The 14838-nt window shown below is 37.7% G+C and overlaps 2 protein-coding genes across 3 annotated transcripts; one reads left to right on the forward strand and one right to left on the reverse strand.

Annotated features, from left to right (window-relative positions):
* Window positions 1-531: 531 nt before the first annotated feature.
* LOC110062063 (FAD-dependent oxidoreductase domain-containing protein 1-like) lies at window positions 532-8022 on the reverse strand. Its single transcript, XM_020768922.2, has 7 exons — window positions 7694-8022; window positions 6418-6647; window positions 4862-4956; window positions 3990-4132; window positions 3057-3314; window positions 2428-2532; window positions 532-1950 (listed from the first exon to the last, which is right to left on the reverse strand). Exons 1-7 carry the CDS (start codon window positions 7964-7966, stop codon window positions 1696-1698), a joined length of 1359 nt encoding a protein of 452 aa, XP_020624581.1. The 5' UTR covers window positions 7967-8022; the 3' UTR covers window positions 532-1695.
* LOC110062065 (uridine-cytidine kinase 2-B-like) lies at window positions 7511-14573 on the forward strand. 2 transcript variants are annotated; one of them, XM_020768923.2, is made up of 9 exons: window positions 7511-7644; window positions 8049-8212; window positions 9071-9224; window positions 10111-10207; window positions 10619-10761; window positions 11565-11662; window positions 11805-11853; window positions 12336-12443; window positions 14388-14573. In XM_020768923.2, exons 2-9 carry the CDS (start codon window positions 8108-8110, stop codon window positions 14423-14425), a joined length of 792 nt encoding a protein of 263 aa, XP_020624582.2. In that variant the 5' UTR covers window positions 7511-7644; window positions 8049-8107; the 3' UTR covers window positions 14426-14573. The 2 variants fall into 2 exon arrangements, with proteins under 2 accessions (XP_020624582.2, XP_089130707.1); XM_089274581.1 differs by lacking the exons at window positions 7511-7644; window positions 8049-8212 and adding an exon at window positions 8790-8987.
* The last annotated feature ends 265 nt before the right edge of the window (window positions 14574-14838 follow it).

Raw genomic sequence — 14838 nt, forward strand, 5'->3', positions numbered from 1 at the left:
TGATACAACCGAATATACGGCGGACGAAAGTCCTCTTGTGCCTCAACACGTCTTAAATCAAGACACGGAAAAACTATCTACCTGGCTTAACTACAACTATCTTCAAGCCAACGGGGACAAGACACAAGCAATGATTCTTGGGAATTCAACATACAATTACGAAGTGGAGTTTGATGGCACCGTAATCGATATCAAAGAACATTTAAAGATCCTTGGAGTATGTCTGGACAATAAGTTATCTTTCAAAGAGCACACAAATGTAATGCTGAAAAGAGTATACGCTAAGATTGCCGCACTTCGTCGCCACAAGCGCTTAGTACCCATAGATACTTTATTACTTTTATACAGGAACTTTATAATACCGCATTTTGAATATTGTAATTCTTTACTGATTGGTATAGGTAAAACGCTCAACAAAAAAGTGGAAGACGCTAACTACTACGGTCTACGAACAGTAATGAACACGGGGAAAACTTCTAATTACGAGTCATTACTCAAACTGCTGGGCATGAGAACGCTAGAACATAGACGTTTTGAACAATCTCTGATAATATTTTTTAAGTGTTTTAAAGAAAATGGCCCACGTTATATCACCAACTTATTCAAGCCCCGGGTCACGCCATACAATCTTAGAAGCAGCGGGCTAAACGTAGAACAACGCCCTTACAATAGTAGATTCTTCCACGGCTCGTATTCTTATATCATCTCTAGAATTTGGAATCAGTTACCGCCGGCAGCAAAAAATGCAGCAAACGTTCCAGCTTTTATTAATCATCTTAATACAACAAACTTTGGTGGCTGCCAATGCAGTTCTTGTCTTAAATGATTCCTTTATAGACATGTTGTATTTTTATCGTTTTTCAATATTGTATTTTTAACGCATATTTTTTAAGATATTAATAGTATAATAATTTTGTATTTTTTAATATATAGTTTTTAAATCTTTTTTTTAACATGGTATGTCAAACACTTTTATCATGAGCCCCTGGCTCGGGAGACTTGGGCAACCACTCCCCGTGTTCTTGACGTAAAATAAATTACCTTACCTTACCTTACCTGCCTAACATGTACAAAAAGTTTAGATTTGATACTGCCAATGGTGTTATGGGGAATCGTAACGTTGGTTAAGTTAATGTTATCCGGTTGATCTTTTATTTAAAATGTGATTGAAATCCCCTGTAGCATGGAGAAAAATCAGGGACAATTGCGTGAACTAAATTAACAATAAATAACTAACAAAGCTAGCATAGTTCGTACAGTGTGATCGTCCGGGTGAGGGTAGTTTTAAAATACAAAAATAATAAAAGCTAAAAACGTGATACTAAAACTAAGGTTTAAAACTAGAACTAGGATTAAAAATCTACTGCTAACTAAGGTTAAAAATGATTAAGTAAAAACTGTTTCGGTTTGTTGTTTTACTCTATCAGTAATGCATATTTTATTTCCTTCAACTCTCCCGCGCTATTCAATAGCGTTAAGTTATGTACAACTTCAATAAATTACTCAAAATTCATTGAGGGTGCTGAGTGTTAGGTTCAAACACGCTTTGAGTCCGGCGTTTTGTTCAGTGAGTTCGGAACCCCTAACCTTACATTCACTTCCACTTACCACTCCTCGCCGGACGCGGCATGTGGTTCACCAACTAACTGAACACCCGGAACAGGCTAATCACTAAATAAATTAATACTTACCTAACTAAACAATGTTAAGCTCTCTCATTGGTTCATTCCTTAAAACACGTTCGTAACCAAGTGCTGTGAGGTCAATTGTTTGAAAACCACCGTCCAAGATTAATTCACTGACGGCTCGCCCGGCAGAGGGAGACTGCTGAATACCATGACCGCTGAAGCCGTTCACAAAAATAAGATTCCTTATTTGGGGATGTCGTCCAATAATGGCATTTTGATCCAGTGTGTTGTACTCATAATGGCCGGCCCAGGCGCTCTGGACCTAACACAACAAAGAGAAATTAAAATACAATGTATACTAAACGCACACCGAATTGTATATCGAAACAACCGCGCATGAAAAAACGTATGTCACTCACTCACTTACTCATCCCCATAGCGCCGGCTGGCGCAAAGGGGGCCCCAAAAAATAAAACGTTTGTGGGCTCATTATAAGATTATCTTATTGATTATGTGTTTGCCTAGGCTTTGCGTTGTAAGAGGCGCGCTGAACTCTGAATCGGCTGCACGTGTTCGAATCCTGATCAGGATCATTGCGTCCTGTTCTTAGCGGGCAAAATACTTTACTTTAACTCAGAGTGGCTCTCTCCAAATGACTCTGGTGTATAAATGGGTACCAACGAATTTAATACTGGGGTTAGACCTGAATTCCGCTGCTCTCTCAAGTCCGTTACACGTTCCTCCCCGAGAAGGAGTTCGGGGGAGGACCATGGGCCTTACCAGTTGCTACAGATCTCACCTTGACGCATTCAAACGCAGGGATTCTATGAGCCAGATTTGGCCATATTTTCTCTGTAAAGAAATCATAGTCGACCTCGAAGTCTGAAGATTCATGATCATCCTCCTAAATGGGAGAAAAAAACCGACACCATTGTAAAAAAAATAAGGCTAATCGGTGTGTTTTAGAATTACCTCTTCGTAGTGGTCTCTATCTCTTGTCAATAAATTTGAAAAACAGCGCGTTGGTGGATGCCGATAATCTGGCACTGAGTCAGTGGAGTGTAAAATTATTATTAAAGTACAGTCCATCATCTCTCTTTGATTATCATCAGTGCACAGACCAGTCTGTTCGTGTCTGTCCTTTCATTCGTGAATTGAACGAAACACTTAAGCTGATATACCACGATTGTTCGTGGATTTATTCGAATTAGAACAACTATTGATCGAAGAAAATCAGTAACAGTTTATTCAGAACACTTGCTTTGCCTTGTAGACAAGGTGTTTATTCGTGACTCAGTGTCAAAAATGCCGTAGGAAAAGAGTGATTTCTGGCATGTCTGTCCACCCTTCAACGCTCGTCATGTTTTGAACTTCAGAAACAAAGTAAGGCTACATAAGAAGGAGAATGTTTGCACTAATCATACTTACTTTCTCTGGAGACAATCCAGAAATGTAACATCCTCCTTCAGGGCGAACATATGTACCGGTACAATCAACAACAAGCGGCATTTCATCTCTCCCGGGTGCTTCTGGGCAATCTAGCACAAACACGCACCGCTTTCTTGGTTCGACTGGTAAATGTATCCCAAGCTTCTTTGCGAGATGCCCTGCCTTCGGACCTGCAGCATTAACCACGACTCCACAGTGGATGGTTTGCACATTATTCGGAGAGGAACTGGTTATCACCTACCCAAAGATACGACAGGTTCAGAGAAAATACAAATGAAACAGAGACCAGTAACCAATAACGGGTTTCTATCGTTATTATATAACAGAGAAACATACTTCATTGGGATTGGCCGAAAACAGGCTAAGTTATCTTTAGTTTCTAATTTGCGGTGAAATTTAACGCGTGCGCACTTGTAATTTTCTCAGTCGGTTACATAATAAATGATTATCTGAATGAAAGTTCGAGCAACTAACGATTTTCCTCACGCTTACATGTAACATTTGAAAACGTTCCCAAAATAACTGCACGAGCCTTTAGGTGAGAGTAATTTGAAAGAATTTTCAAATATCACTTGCGGTGTAAATCCTTAATTACTCAAAGTATCATTCAATTATCTATACTACTGACCCACTACTCCCCATATTTTTTGCAATGCGCTAGCTGATAGTTTATCTCGAATTTCCCAGAAATGGTTTTGATTATCCCGATTCCCAGTAATTAGTTCAAATTCCCGGCTAGTATCGCCCTCTCGTCTTTCTAAACGTTGTTTTTTTACGTTTGCGGTGCGATGAAATACTCTACAAATTTGGTTTCAGCCATCTTCCCCACCATTTCCAAAACAGGAAAGAAGTACTATATAAAAATAAACTGTTTGCTGTAATTTAAGTTGGTATTCTTCTGATAGTCCAAACCTTAATGCTGTTTATTTGGCCATTGTAATCTGTATCAAAGTCTACAGCCTCGCCAGTTATGTATTCCACGTCCAGAGAAACAGCCTTCCTCTTGAAGGCATTCAGTAAAGACCATGGATCAAACCAACCTTCACTTCCTGTACCTGAAATATTGGGAAGCAAATACCATTGTAGGCCTGCAATGCGTGCAGAGTACTGCGCAAGTATATCTCGATTTTTGTGCAGAATGGACCTTAAAGGGACACTGTCAACTTTGGGACTGTGCTGACCTGGACACTAGTTTCTTCATTTTGAAAAAAGTTCACCTCAACCTGAAATCAAAGTACATCTAGAAATCTGCTTCAATCTTCACAGTGTTTTGCTTGATTTTCAATTGTTTACTGAAAAACCTGTTTTTGAGTGTGCATGCTTTTGCACGTCCTATGATATTATTTTTATCATATTTGGTTAGAAACAGTATGGATCGTGTCTCTGTGATATCAAATTGGTTATGGAATGGTATCTAATGTGCACGTGCGCCAGCTGACTGTGTCCCTATAATGACATTAGCAAATAAATGTTCTGATCTATTGGGTGTGGCCCAGTCAAGGTACATGTAAACCCTTAATTACTCATCAATAGGGAGTAAATTTGTGGGACAGTGGACATGTACTAGAAATATTCCATAGGAACTCAGTTAAGCCAGAAACTTTTACACAAAGCTTTTCGTCTCACAATTCAAAACCTACAGTACTATACTGCAGTATGTACTACGTACTCTTTTTAAATAAACTAAAAAACCTGATGTCTCTCAGTTAACTGCTTGTAATTAATGTTAATTTCTGCTAATACACTGTGGTACATTACTCCCTATAATAATTTGTAATGCTAACCCAATGAAGCAAGTGCGATGCCGTCTGTGTTAATCCAAGGAAATCGCTCACTGAGTTCACTTGGTGAAAGAAGAATGACATGGCAGTCTAACTTCCTGAAATATAGATTATTCACGTCATGAGGACAACTTCATTTAACATCTCAAAGCTGAGCCCTGCCCAGATTAGATATCTAGCTGAAACTATATTTTTCAAGATACTTTCAGTTAAGATTTGCAGTCAAGAGCAAAGATTACTGGCCCTGGGGTAGATCTAGAGGGCTCAGGGGGTTCGGTCCTTCACCCCCTAAATTAAAAAAAAAAAAGAGCCATAGATTACAACATACTGACTTGGCCTGAGAATGCTGGAAGTCCCATTTCCTGAAGGACCCCTTCTCAAAAACCTGTATCTGCCCCAGTGGCCAAGAGGTCTATTACCAAGTTATCAAGATTTAACCAGACACTTCATTCCATGTATAAAAACCTAACATGCTTCTAAAAGAACAAGAATCATGTCACACTCTTAAGCTCCTGGAATAAATTAAATTGTGTTCTCCTCTCCATCTACTTAACCCCTGACTGTTGTATTACTGAGAGGAGAATTTTTTTCTCTTTGTTCTAAAAATTATGAAACCTCTCAGGTTGAATGAATCCAGTTACTTCCTAATGGGCCATTTTTGATAATGCAGATGCTGGGATTTAGGGGACTTATCAATGACAAAAGAAATTGGTTATTTGTGCATGAATTTTAAAGTGATTTCTTTTTACAATTGTTTATTAGTCCCCTAAAGGTCACGCCATATTTCAAAATAATTATTATTGGTCTGTTAAATTGGCATGACAATCATTTCCCCGGCACTAAGGCACTCAGACCCATTTGGAAAGTGAAATAAATATTTTTGTCCATTCCTGACTATCCTCTGTTATAAACTATTCTGACTTTCAATAAATCAGGAATCAAACTCTTTTTGGATTTAAAATTCATAAGGACTAAATTTCAAGGAAATTCCAGGACACAATTCCAATTTTTCAAGGACTCTATCCAGTTAAAAGAATACCATTTGAATGTAGTATGTGACACTTAAGGTTTAAGTGAAACCTGACAGATTTGTTCACGTCTACATTTTTCCAGTCCAGTCCACTATGAACAATGGTACTTAATGGCTAACAAATCATTTCCCTTATTGTATGAGCTGGGTGTGGACAACTGTTTTTTTTTTTGCCTAATTAGTAACATAACAAATTATTGTATTAGCCAAACAGTCAAACAAGATATTGTAAGGTATTTAAGGGCCCTATCATTCAGTCAGACTTTAAGGTCTTTAAAATTTTGATTTCAAATTCAAGGACTTTCAATGTACGTGCAAAATCCTGTATAATGTGCCAGAGTGTTTCATATTTTTGTGTGTCAATTTGGGTGTGTTCCGGCATGTTCTGAATGTATTCCAAGGGTGCTCAGAGGTATCGCTGATTTTCAGCTGCTTTTGAATTATTTTGGCTATGCATGCATGACCATGCAATTACTTACAAAGTACTTACTGCAAAATTATACATAATTCTGTATTTCCACAAGTTTACCTTTGAAGTGCATGATTTTTCTTTAGTATTTCTTCCCCATTCTTGCTTGCCAGAAACAGATAACCTTGTCTCCTGAGTTGGATGTCAGGGGGGTCACACCCCTCAACTGCCAAATGTTGGTCTATTTCTGAGAGAAATCGAAAGCTCTGTTGCGACATTTGAACATTTTCAGCCAAGGAGAACTGCTGTCTAATTGATGCAAGTGACAATGTTGTTGATGCATTTGAGTACTTTATGAAATAAAAAAAGAAACACAGAGATTATCAAATATATCCCTCAACGTTACTACATGTACATCTCAAGTGGTAAATTATGCTAATTTTACTCTGGTTACTAATTTATAACTTTATTTTATCACATTGGTTACTCTAGTGTATAGATAATCTAAACAACCGTTGGTATCTTCTCACTTATTCAATTCAGGGGGTTGAAAAAACTTCCACCTCAGATCACCAAGTCCTCATGCCCTACGGACCAATTTCTCACACTAACATTGTACAGTTGTAGCTGAAAAATTTGGGCCATTGCTGCCTAACTGAAACATGGTCATTGAACATGTATGCTCGAATAAATGCAAGAAAGAAATTGCATGTAAATGACGCTATGCAGGGGGAAGGGGGAGTCCCATATAGAAAGGACGGGGGTGCTTGTTGCACCCTTTAGGGGTTAAAAAAAGCAGTTTTGGCACCTCCTAGGGTACTCAATTCAGCCTCAAAAAGTCCACAATGGGAGCTTTTATACTACCTTTTAGGGTATTGAGCCAAGAAAATATGAAAAGAGATATTTGACAATCAACTGATTTTTAATTTTGGTCTCATTTACACCAGAAATTCACAACTCATCAGTAAAAGTGTGTAGTCAGTTAATGTGTTGGTTTAGAATTGCTACCTCTTAGGGTTGAAAAATTTCAAGCTACGCCCATAGGATCCTGGTACTTTCTAGGGATTTTTCTCAAAAGTTCTGACGAGTACCCTCGTCCTTTTTAAACGGAATTCCCCCTCCCCCACCCCCACCCGGGTTACGTCAACTAGAGGTTGTTATGTAATACTTCCTAGACTTGATCGGAGTAGTGTTCGAAATGTGTTTGGGTACGCCTTCGGAACGGAATACCTTCTGAAATGTTTAGCTATGTTTGGGTACATATGCGTGTATCTTAAGCTATCTATCAGATCATTAGGTTTTCTAATATATTTCGAGAGTGCTCAGGACACTCGAAAAAAGTTGCAGGTATGTAGAAAGACTAGAGGAAGCAGTACACTTAGCAAACCTCACTTACCGTAGGATCACGCTCAATCACGCAGATTTTACCCATTTCATGTGTCAATCTGCTCGCTAGAAAGTAAGCCGAAGATGAGCCCATGGCACCCCCGCCAACGATCGCAACATCGTAAATGTTTTTCTCTTTGGGACTGCCAGCTTTCGAAGCTTTCGTGCCATACGACAGCGACAGGCAGCGAACACAGTTCAAATAATTCATTCTCAATCGGTTGTTTGAACGAGAGATTAAACAAGTCAAGGTTTTCCGTAAGAAAACGCCGCGGGTAGCCATTTTGTTATTAGATATTCAAGATTTTTTGAGATTGTGTGAACTGTTGTCGTGTCACGCCGGGCCATTGGCTGATTTGTCACAGAATCGTCGAAGGGAAATTCCTGTCCCTCCCGTCCCTGACAGTATCAGTTGGTCATAAAGATGGCGTCTGTTTCTGACTTTGTGCCGGTGAGAAGAGAGCTGATAAAGAACACTCCTCCAAAACCGTTCCTTATCGGAGTTGCTGGTGGATCAGCTTCTGGAAAGGTAACAGTCACTTAACAAGTCATTTTGCAAAGGTGTTTTAGGGAAAAGAGTGCTGCAAACTTTCATTTCCTTGTTTCTGCAAGCTAATAACTTGACCGGCTTTGACCCGCAACAATATTTAATCTGCTCCTGGAGTAAACGTGTAAAAATGTAAACCTTCACACTTGAATGTACTAAGTGGATAGCATTCTACTTTGAGAGAACGTCAAACAAGTATTTTGCGGCAGGATATCCGCTCTCTTTGGTGTGGGGCTCGTGAAATTCGTGGGCTTGATGCCTGAAACAGCTGAGGTAGATTCTTTGATCTCAGCTAAGTTATCACGTTGATGGATCACTCATAGTCGAACTGTTTTGATCTGAGTTGTTTGGAAAACTTTACACCATTTTTATCGGGTGAAATCGGTCTGTAAGCTTATATAGCATTAGCAATGGTAACAGAGAAATATAAGTTTGGAGTGAAAACACTTCGCAATTCGATATTCCTGGCCGCTTCCTTTCAGGGGTTATCTTTTTCTGCATTTCCCATTTTTCAATTTTCCATCAGCTTTTTTATTACTCAGTGAAAACACGGAATTTATTTCCCTTTTAACTTGGAAAGTAATATTTTCCAAGTTGTCGGTATGGATGGAACATTTTCTTCGTCACTCCTTCACTCCTCTTCCTGTTAGACAGTTTCGAACATCCGCTGACCAGTTAACAGGGCTTTCACAGTCGCTTGCACACTGAATTTATGTCAAATTATTTGAAAGGTAGAAGGTGAAACAATGTTTCAACTGTAAGGAAAAGACTTCATGCTTCTTCCTTTGTGATTCAATTGAAAGGGAAAAGGTCTTCATGTGTTTTCACAATTGTTTATAGTCAACAGTTTGTTCTAAAATAATGGAACAGCTGGGTCAGGATGGAGTAGAATCAAGAAGAGTCGTGATTGTCAGTCAGGACAGCTTTTACAGAGAACTTTCGGAAGACGAAGCTAAGGATGCAAAAGTGGGAAATTTTGACTTTGATCACCCAGGTGAAACTTCTGATTTGTTTTTCTTTGCAATAATTTTCTTCATCTGTCAGTGTTGTTAAAATATTATTGTTTATTTCCTTGTTTCCTTTTTTAGCTTGACATAAAAATCTAGTGCTGTCTTTTTGACTTACTGAAGGCAGCTCAGTACCCTTCTCCATGAGTCTGTATATATCCCAGGCCATTATGCTAGTATTTTATTTTCAAAAATATAAATCAGGGAGAACAGAAATTTGGCTCAAAACATCTGGAGGTTTTAAAAATTGAGAGTAAATTTCTTCTAACTTTTTTTCCAAAATCATCAGAGCTAAAGCTTGCTTCAAATAATGGCCAGGGAGACTGGAATAATCGATGAACAAAACATGTCCTTTCCACTGCATGATTGTGTTAATATAAGAACGATAGCACCACGTGGCAAGGAATGCAAAAAGGTGCTAACTTTTGTGCAACTTTGCTATTGTTGTATCATAATTCTGATTGGCCCAATCAACAAACTCTACCAAAACTTCAGGCAGCTGTATATATATTTATGCGTAATTGATCAACTATCTTCCTTTCAACAAAACCTCTTCTGAGTCTAAATACCACAGTAATCCTATGTGGGGAACATTGGGAAATCGGAAGTTTTTATTGTCTTTGTTCACCACTGTTGTGATTGGTTGAATGTTTTAACACAAAGGAAACTACCTTTCAAAATAGAGTTAAAATATATTTTATATCATAAACCTGCTTTCCATCGGTTGATACATTCTCCATATGAAAACACAACAGTTTCAATGTGGGGAAAGCCTATTGCCACAGAATAATAGAAAATGCTACAATTCTTATCGGGATCATTACTTAATTGGTGTAATTTTAAGTGACTTACATGTGAAATCCTTTTTTAAAGATGCTTTTGATTATGAGATGACGCTTGATACTCTGCGGAAAGCTAAAGCTGGTGAAACTGTTAAAATACCAATATATGATGCTGTTAATGCTACAAGGTAACTTGCCTGTGATAAAAGAGGAAACATAAAATAATTGCTTTAATTTACAATGTACCTGGTTGCTTTAATACAGTGGCGGATTGCAGAAGGAAGAAAAGCCAGCAGGGCAGGCCAAAAAATAACCCCCTACCTCCGCTCCCCCCCCCCCCCTTTAGCTCAAGTTCTAGATCTGCCACTGCTTTAATATACTGTTGGTGCTCTAGTTTTCTAATATTTAAAGTATAAAATGATAATTTTGAATAAGATATTGATGCAGTTGAACATTTCTATCTTGAACTCAGTTATCCTGTCAAGGCAATACGCAGTGCACACCTCACTAGATCCTTTCTCACTCTGAAGTCGTCCATCCAAGTTTTGAGAAGTTTGGTTGTGTTGTATAGTGATATTTGTTTAATGTTTCTTTTGTAGACAAAACGAGTCTATCACAATATACCCTGCTGATGTAATACTCTTTGAGGGGATCTTAACAATCTATTTCAAGGAAATTCGTGACATGCTTGATATGAAGTTATTTGTTGACACAGACAGCGATACCAGATTATCAAGAAGAGGTATGTATTATGCATGACATGATTGATGATCATTTGTACTTGTTATTTGCACTCAGAAAATCTTGAGAGTGTCTTACAAAGTAAAGACCAGAATTTAACATGAGTCATAGTGGCTCATCAGACCGGAGCTTTTCAATAACATCTCCTTGTTGTGTATTGTGGTTACAAAACTTTAACTACTAACAATGTACAGCTGTAAGTGTGGAGGCACAGTGGCCTCATGGTGAGTATGCTCACTTCTGGATTGAGGAGTCCAGGTTCGGGCCCCGGTCAGGGGCATTGTGTTGTGTTCTTGGGCAAGACACTTTACTCCCACAGTGCCTCTCTCACCCAGGTGTATTATAAATAGGTACCAGCAAGCTCAAAGCTGGGGGTAACCCTGCAGTGGACTAGCACCCCATCCGTGGGGGAGTAGAAATACTCCTTGAGTCACTTCATGCTACTGAATTGAGTGAAACCAGAGAATGCACCAGCCTGATGGGGCCACTTGGCCCGTATGCAGACTTTATGTTTTTACCTACAGCTGTAAGTAGTATCAGCACTAGCTCATAGCCTGGCATTAATTAATGTCAGGCTGCCCTGATATCAAATAAAAAGAACAAATAATAAAAGAAATAATAGTTCATCCACCAATTCTGATTGTGTTGAATGTCGCTTTTGTAGTCTTTCGGGAAGTTGACATCATATTGATGATGGGTCAGTATGATTACAAGCCAATTTCAGCTATACTTATGTATGATGGCATATAATGCCATCATACACCACTACACACATGCTTACTTGCTTACCACTTTAAATTGCAGTGTTACGAGATACTCAGGAGCGAGGAAGAGATCTTGAGCAAGTGTTGGCCACCTACGCAAATTTTGTTAAGCCAGCATTTGAGGAATTTTGTCTTCCAGTAAGTTTTTAATACTCAACTCACTTGTTAACCAGTTACGGTTTTATTAATACAGTACGTGTATGTGCAATTTTAGTACAACTGTGCTCGCGTATGTATGTTCTAATATAATAAAGCTGACTCATGGGTTTAAAATTTTCAGACAAAAAAGTATGCTGATGTGATAATACCAAGAGGGTCAGATAACACAGGTAATAGAGTAAAAAGTTATATACTTAAAATATTCCTTAAGGCAACTCTTTTCACTTTCATCACAAGAATGAAGGCCAAGGTTCAAGTACATGTACATGTATGTGCAAGCAATAAATGCTGGAATTTAAGTTAGAAGTCCATTTTGATCAGCATTTCCTAAATACATATGTGCAAGTATATACAGGTATGAAATCCTCTCATACAGAACATTGAAAATATCTTTTAAGCAGTTTTTGGCCCTGATTGTTGTCATTTCTTAATACACATTATAACACAGACAAATTAGCAGCATTAACAATAGTATTACACTCTGCAAACAAGCATTTGAATCTTACATGCATCAAAACATCAGACCTTTTTCAGGGCTAGTACTTTGTGATGTGAAGATATGACTAATTACTGGTATATGACTTATTTTAGACAGGAACTTTGTCATAGGTAGAAATTCTCTTTTTTTCTTTTTTTTATCAAATCTTTTTAGTGGCCATTAGCCTCATTGTACAACATATAAAAGACATTTTAAATGGAAACAAAAGTGGCAAGCAAGATGGTGACCCAGGGCGTCGACAAAGACACCTTTCTGATTCAAGTATGACAATTTCATCCAGGCCACACTGATGACGTGGATTTTACCTGGAAGAGATGATCTATTCCTGATAATAATAAATTAACTATCTTTAAAATAGGCCAATTTCGATATTTTAAAATTCTAATGTGGCTCTGAGGCTAGGGGAATAAAACAAAAGGAATCACGTCGAGATACAGGGATCAATAATTAATAATGCTTTTGTGTTGTTCCCTGAAGCCTTGGGGCCAAGTTGGAATTTTTATGCATCAAAATTGGCCTTTTAGTTTGCAATGTGTTTAATTTTGCACAAATATCAGTTTGAGAATTGAAAGCAGAGTGATTTCCTGTAATGGTTCTTTCGAATGTGAAACGCAATATATATATGTAGCTGGCAATTACATCCTTTTTTTTGTGAGAATAATTACTTGATTGCATTAATGCTTAATGTAAATTAGACTGTTTAATAACATGTGATTATGTAATGCTGTAATTTGTTTTTAATACTCTACTTTTACTTATAGGTAGTTAATACTTTTAATTAATGTTTTCTTTTTTTCTGTAAGAGAGCTTTAATTTTTATAACTAAGCTTAAAAGCTGAAATAGAGATTGAGCAGTTGTTCTGAAATACTACATGGAAGGACTGTAACTTAATCAAAAATCAAGGCAGTTATTTGTTTAGCTTAAATTTCAATATTGCCGTGCTGTGTGTAACGTAAATTAATTAAGACACTGTAGCTGCATTAAAACTAAAATGGCGTAACTGTGCTATCAAATACTTTTTATAAGCAAATTTAACTTAATATGCACAATCATAAAGCAAGGCTCATCTTTAGAGTATAGTTAAGTAATATTATGTCTCATATTTGCGGTTCTTGTCTGTCTTTGAATGTAGTCATTCACTTCTTCACTTCTCTGCTCATAATCCCCGGCGGGGGGGGAGGGGGTTAATGGGCAAACATAGTCATTCACAAGGTTATGATTCAATAACTAAGCTCTTTTGAATCTTTTCTTTTACCATAATTATGCAATAGAAGACATAATGCTAATGGTCAAATTTTCCAAGAATGTGTTTTTACTTCCTTTTTTCAAATCATTTTATAGCACAAATTCAGTCAAAACATGCTGTTCAGGTGCTGCTCAGTAGCGTCACTTTCAAATTATGAGGTTATAATAGATTTTGTCAGGCAGGCCTGATAAATCACAGTATCACACACAAGGTTCATTAAGATCTTTGTGTTTTAATTGTGGACCTCCAGGTCCAAAGCAACAATTATTTATAATGAATAACACAGGAGTTGATATTTGCTAATAAGTTATTCATGATAGCGTGGTTGAAAAATAGTTATTTCGATCAGAGAACACTACAAGTTCTTTATGGTCAAAGAGGGTCAGTATCTTGCTTAAGCTTTAGTCTTTAATCAGAGTGCCAAAAGGTTTTAATGAATATTATTTGCAGCCATTACAGTGTACTTGGATTGTGATGGAAAACGTTTCCCAATGATCATTGCATGATGACCCAGATAGAGGTTGCGAAGGAAATTACAAGGGAGGGGTGGAAAAACAGAACTGTAGCTTGAAATTTTACGTTTTATGTGAATTTCATATTTGTTTGTTGTGGGTGGTTTGGGCAGAAGTAAATGTCTTGTAATATGATATTCAAAGAGAGTTTCAATGTGGGTGTTTTAACACCTGCCAGCAACACCACTAGAGACCTAAATTCCTTGGGTACTTTTCTTGCAGGCTTGCTAGATGACTTTTCCTTTAGAGTACTTTTGCAAATGAGTTAATGCTAGTCTTTTGCAGTTTTTATACTCGCGTGTTATTGAAAACGGAATTGAAAAGAGATTGGCACCGGTCAATCGAGGAGTTAATATGTAGAGTTTTTCAGCAGCTTCTTAGTGCTGTTTGTTTAGTCAGTTGTGTTACAGTTCTACTTAGTTATAAGCGTGTGTGTTCTTTTTCAGGCCTTTGGGTTCCTAGAGATGACATTCGTTCAGTGTGATACATATAGGTTTGCATGAGTGTCGTTGTAGAAGTTCCACCATGCTGTAAATACAGTTTATGATGATTAATTTATTGGAACAAGTAGTCCTTTTCGTTTGTTTTGCGTGCGTGCAAAGAAGGAATAAACGTTATTGAGTTTTTGTAAACTTGTGGTAAATTTTTCCATTCATGTGCGTAGTCACACCTGTTAGAGGCTTCAGAATCTGAATTCCTATTCAGATAATTTTCGCGGGGCAAAAGGAGAAACTTTCATCAGGAGGCTTTCTCGAGTTTTCTTCAGTAAAGTCCATACATATCGGGTGACAGGATTCGCCTTATTCCTCGTTTATCGGCAATATTTATTTAGACCAGGATGTTTTTTTACCCAGAGGCAGAAATAATTGCAAGAAAGGAAAAAACAGAAAATTTGCC

The sequence above is a fragment of the Orbicella faveolata genome, unplaced genomic scaffold, assembly GCF_042242905.1.
Source record: "Orbicella faveolata isolate gen_17 unplaced genomic scaffold, um_ofav_v1 contig_36, whole genome shotgun sequence".
Lineage (NCBI taxonomy): Eukaryota > Metazoa > Cnidaria > Anthozoa > Scleractinia > Merulinidae > Orbicella > Orbicella faveolata.

Bases quoted from the DNA above. Each gene is read 5' to 3' on its own strand.
- LOC110062065 (XM_020768923.2), top strand. From the start codon at position 8,108: ATGGCGTCTGTTTCTGACTTTGTGCCGGTGAGAAGAGAGCTGATAAAG. The intron at 8,213-9,070 runs GTAACAGTCACT...AATTGTTTATAG, and splicing joins GTGGATCAGCTTCTGGAAAG to TCAACAGTTTGTTCTAAAAT. The intron at 12,444-14,387 runs GTATGACAATTT...GTTCTTTTTCAG, and splicing joins AAGACACCTTTCTGATTCAA to GCCTTTGGGTTCCTAGAGAT.
- LOC110062063 (XM_020768922.2), bottom strand. From the start codon at position 7,966: ATGGCTACCCGCGGCGTTTTCTTACGGAAAACCTTGACTTGTTTAATC. The intron at 3,315-3,989 runs GTTTGGACTATC...ATCTTTGGGTAG, and splicing joins GCCAAATAAACAGCATTAAG to GTGATAACCAGTTCCTCTCC. The intron at 2,533-3,056 runs GTAAGTATGATT...TCTCCCATTTAG, and splicing joins CTGGATTGTCTCCAGAGAAA to GAGGATGATCATGAATCTTC.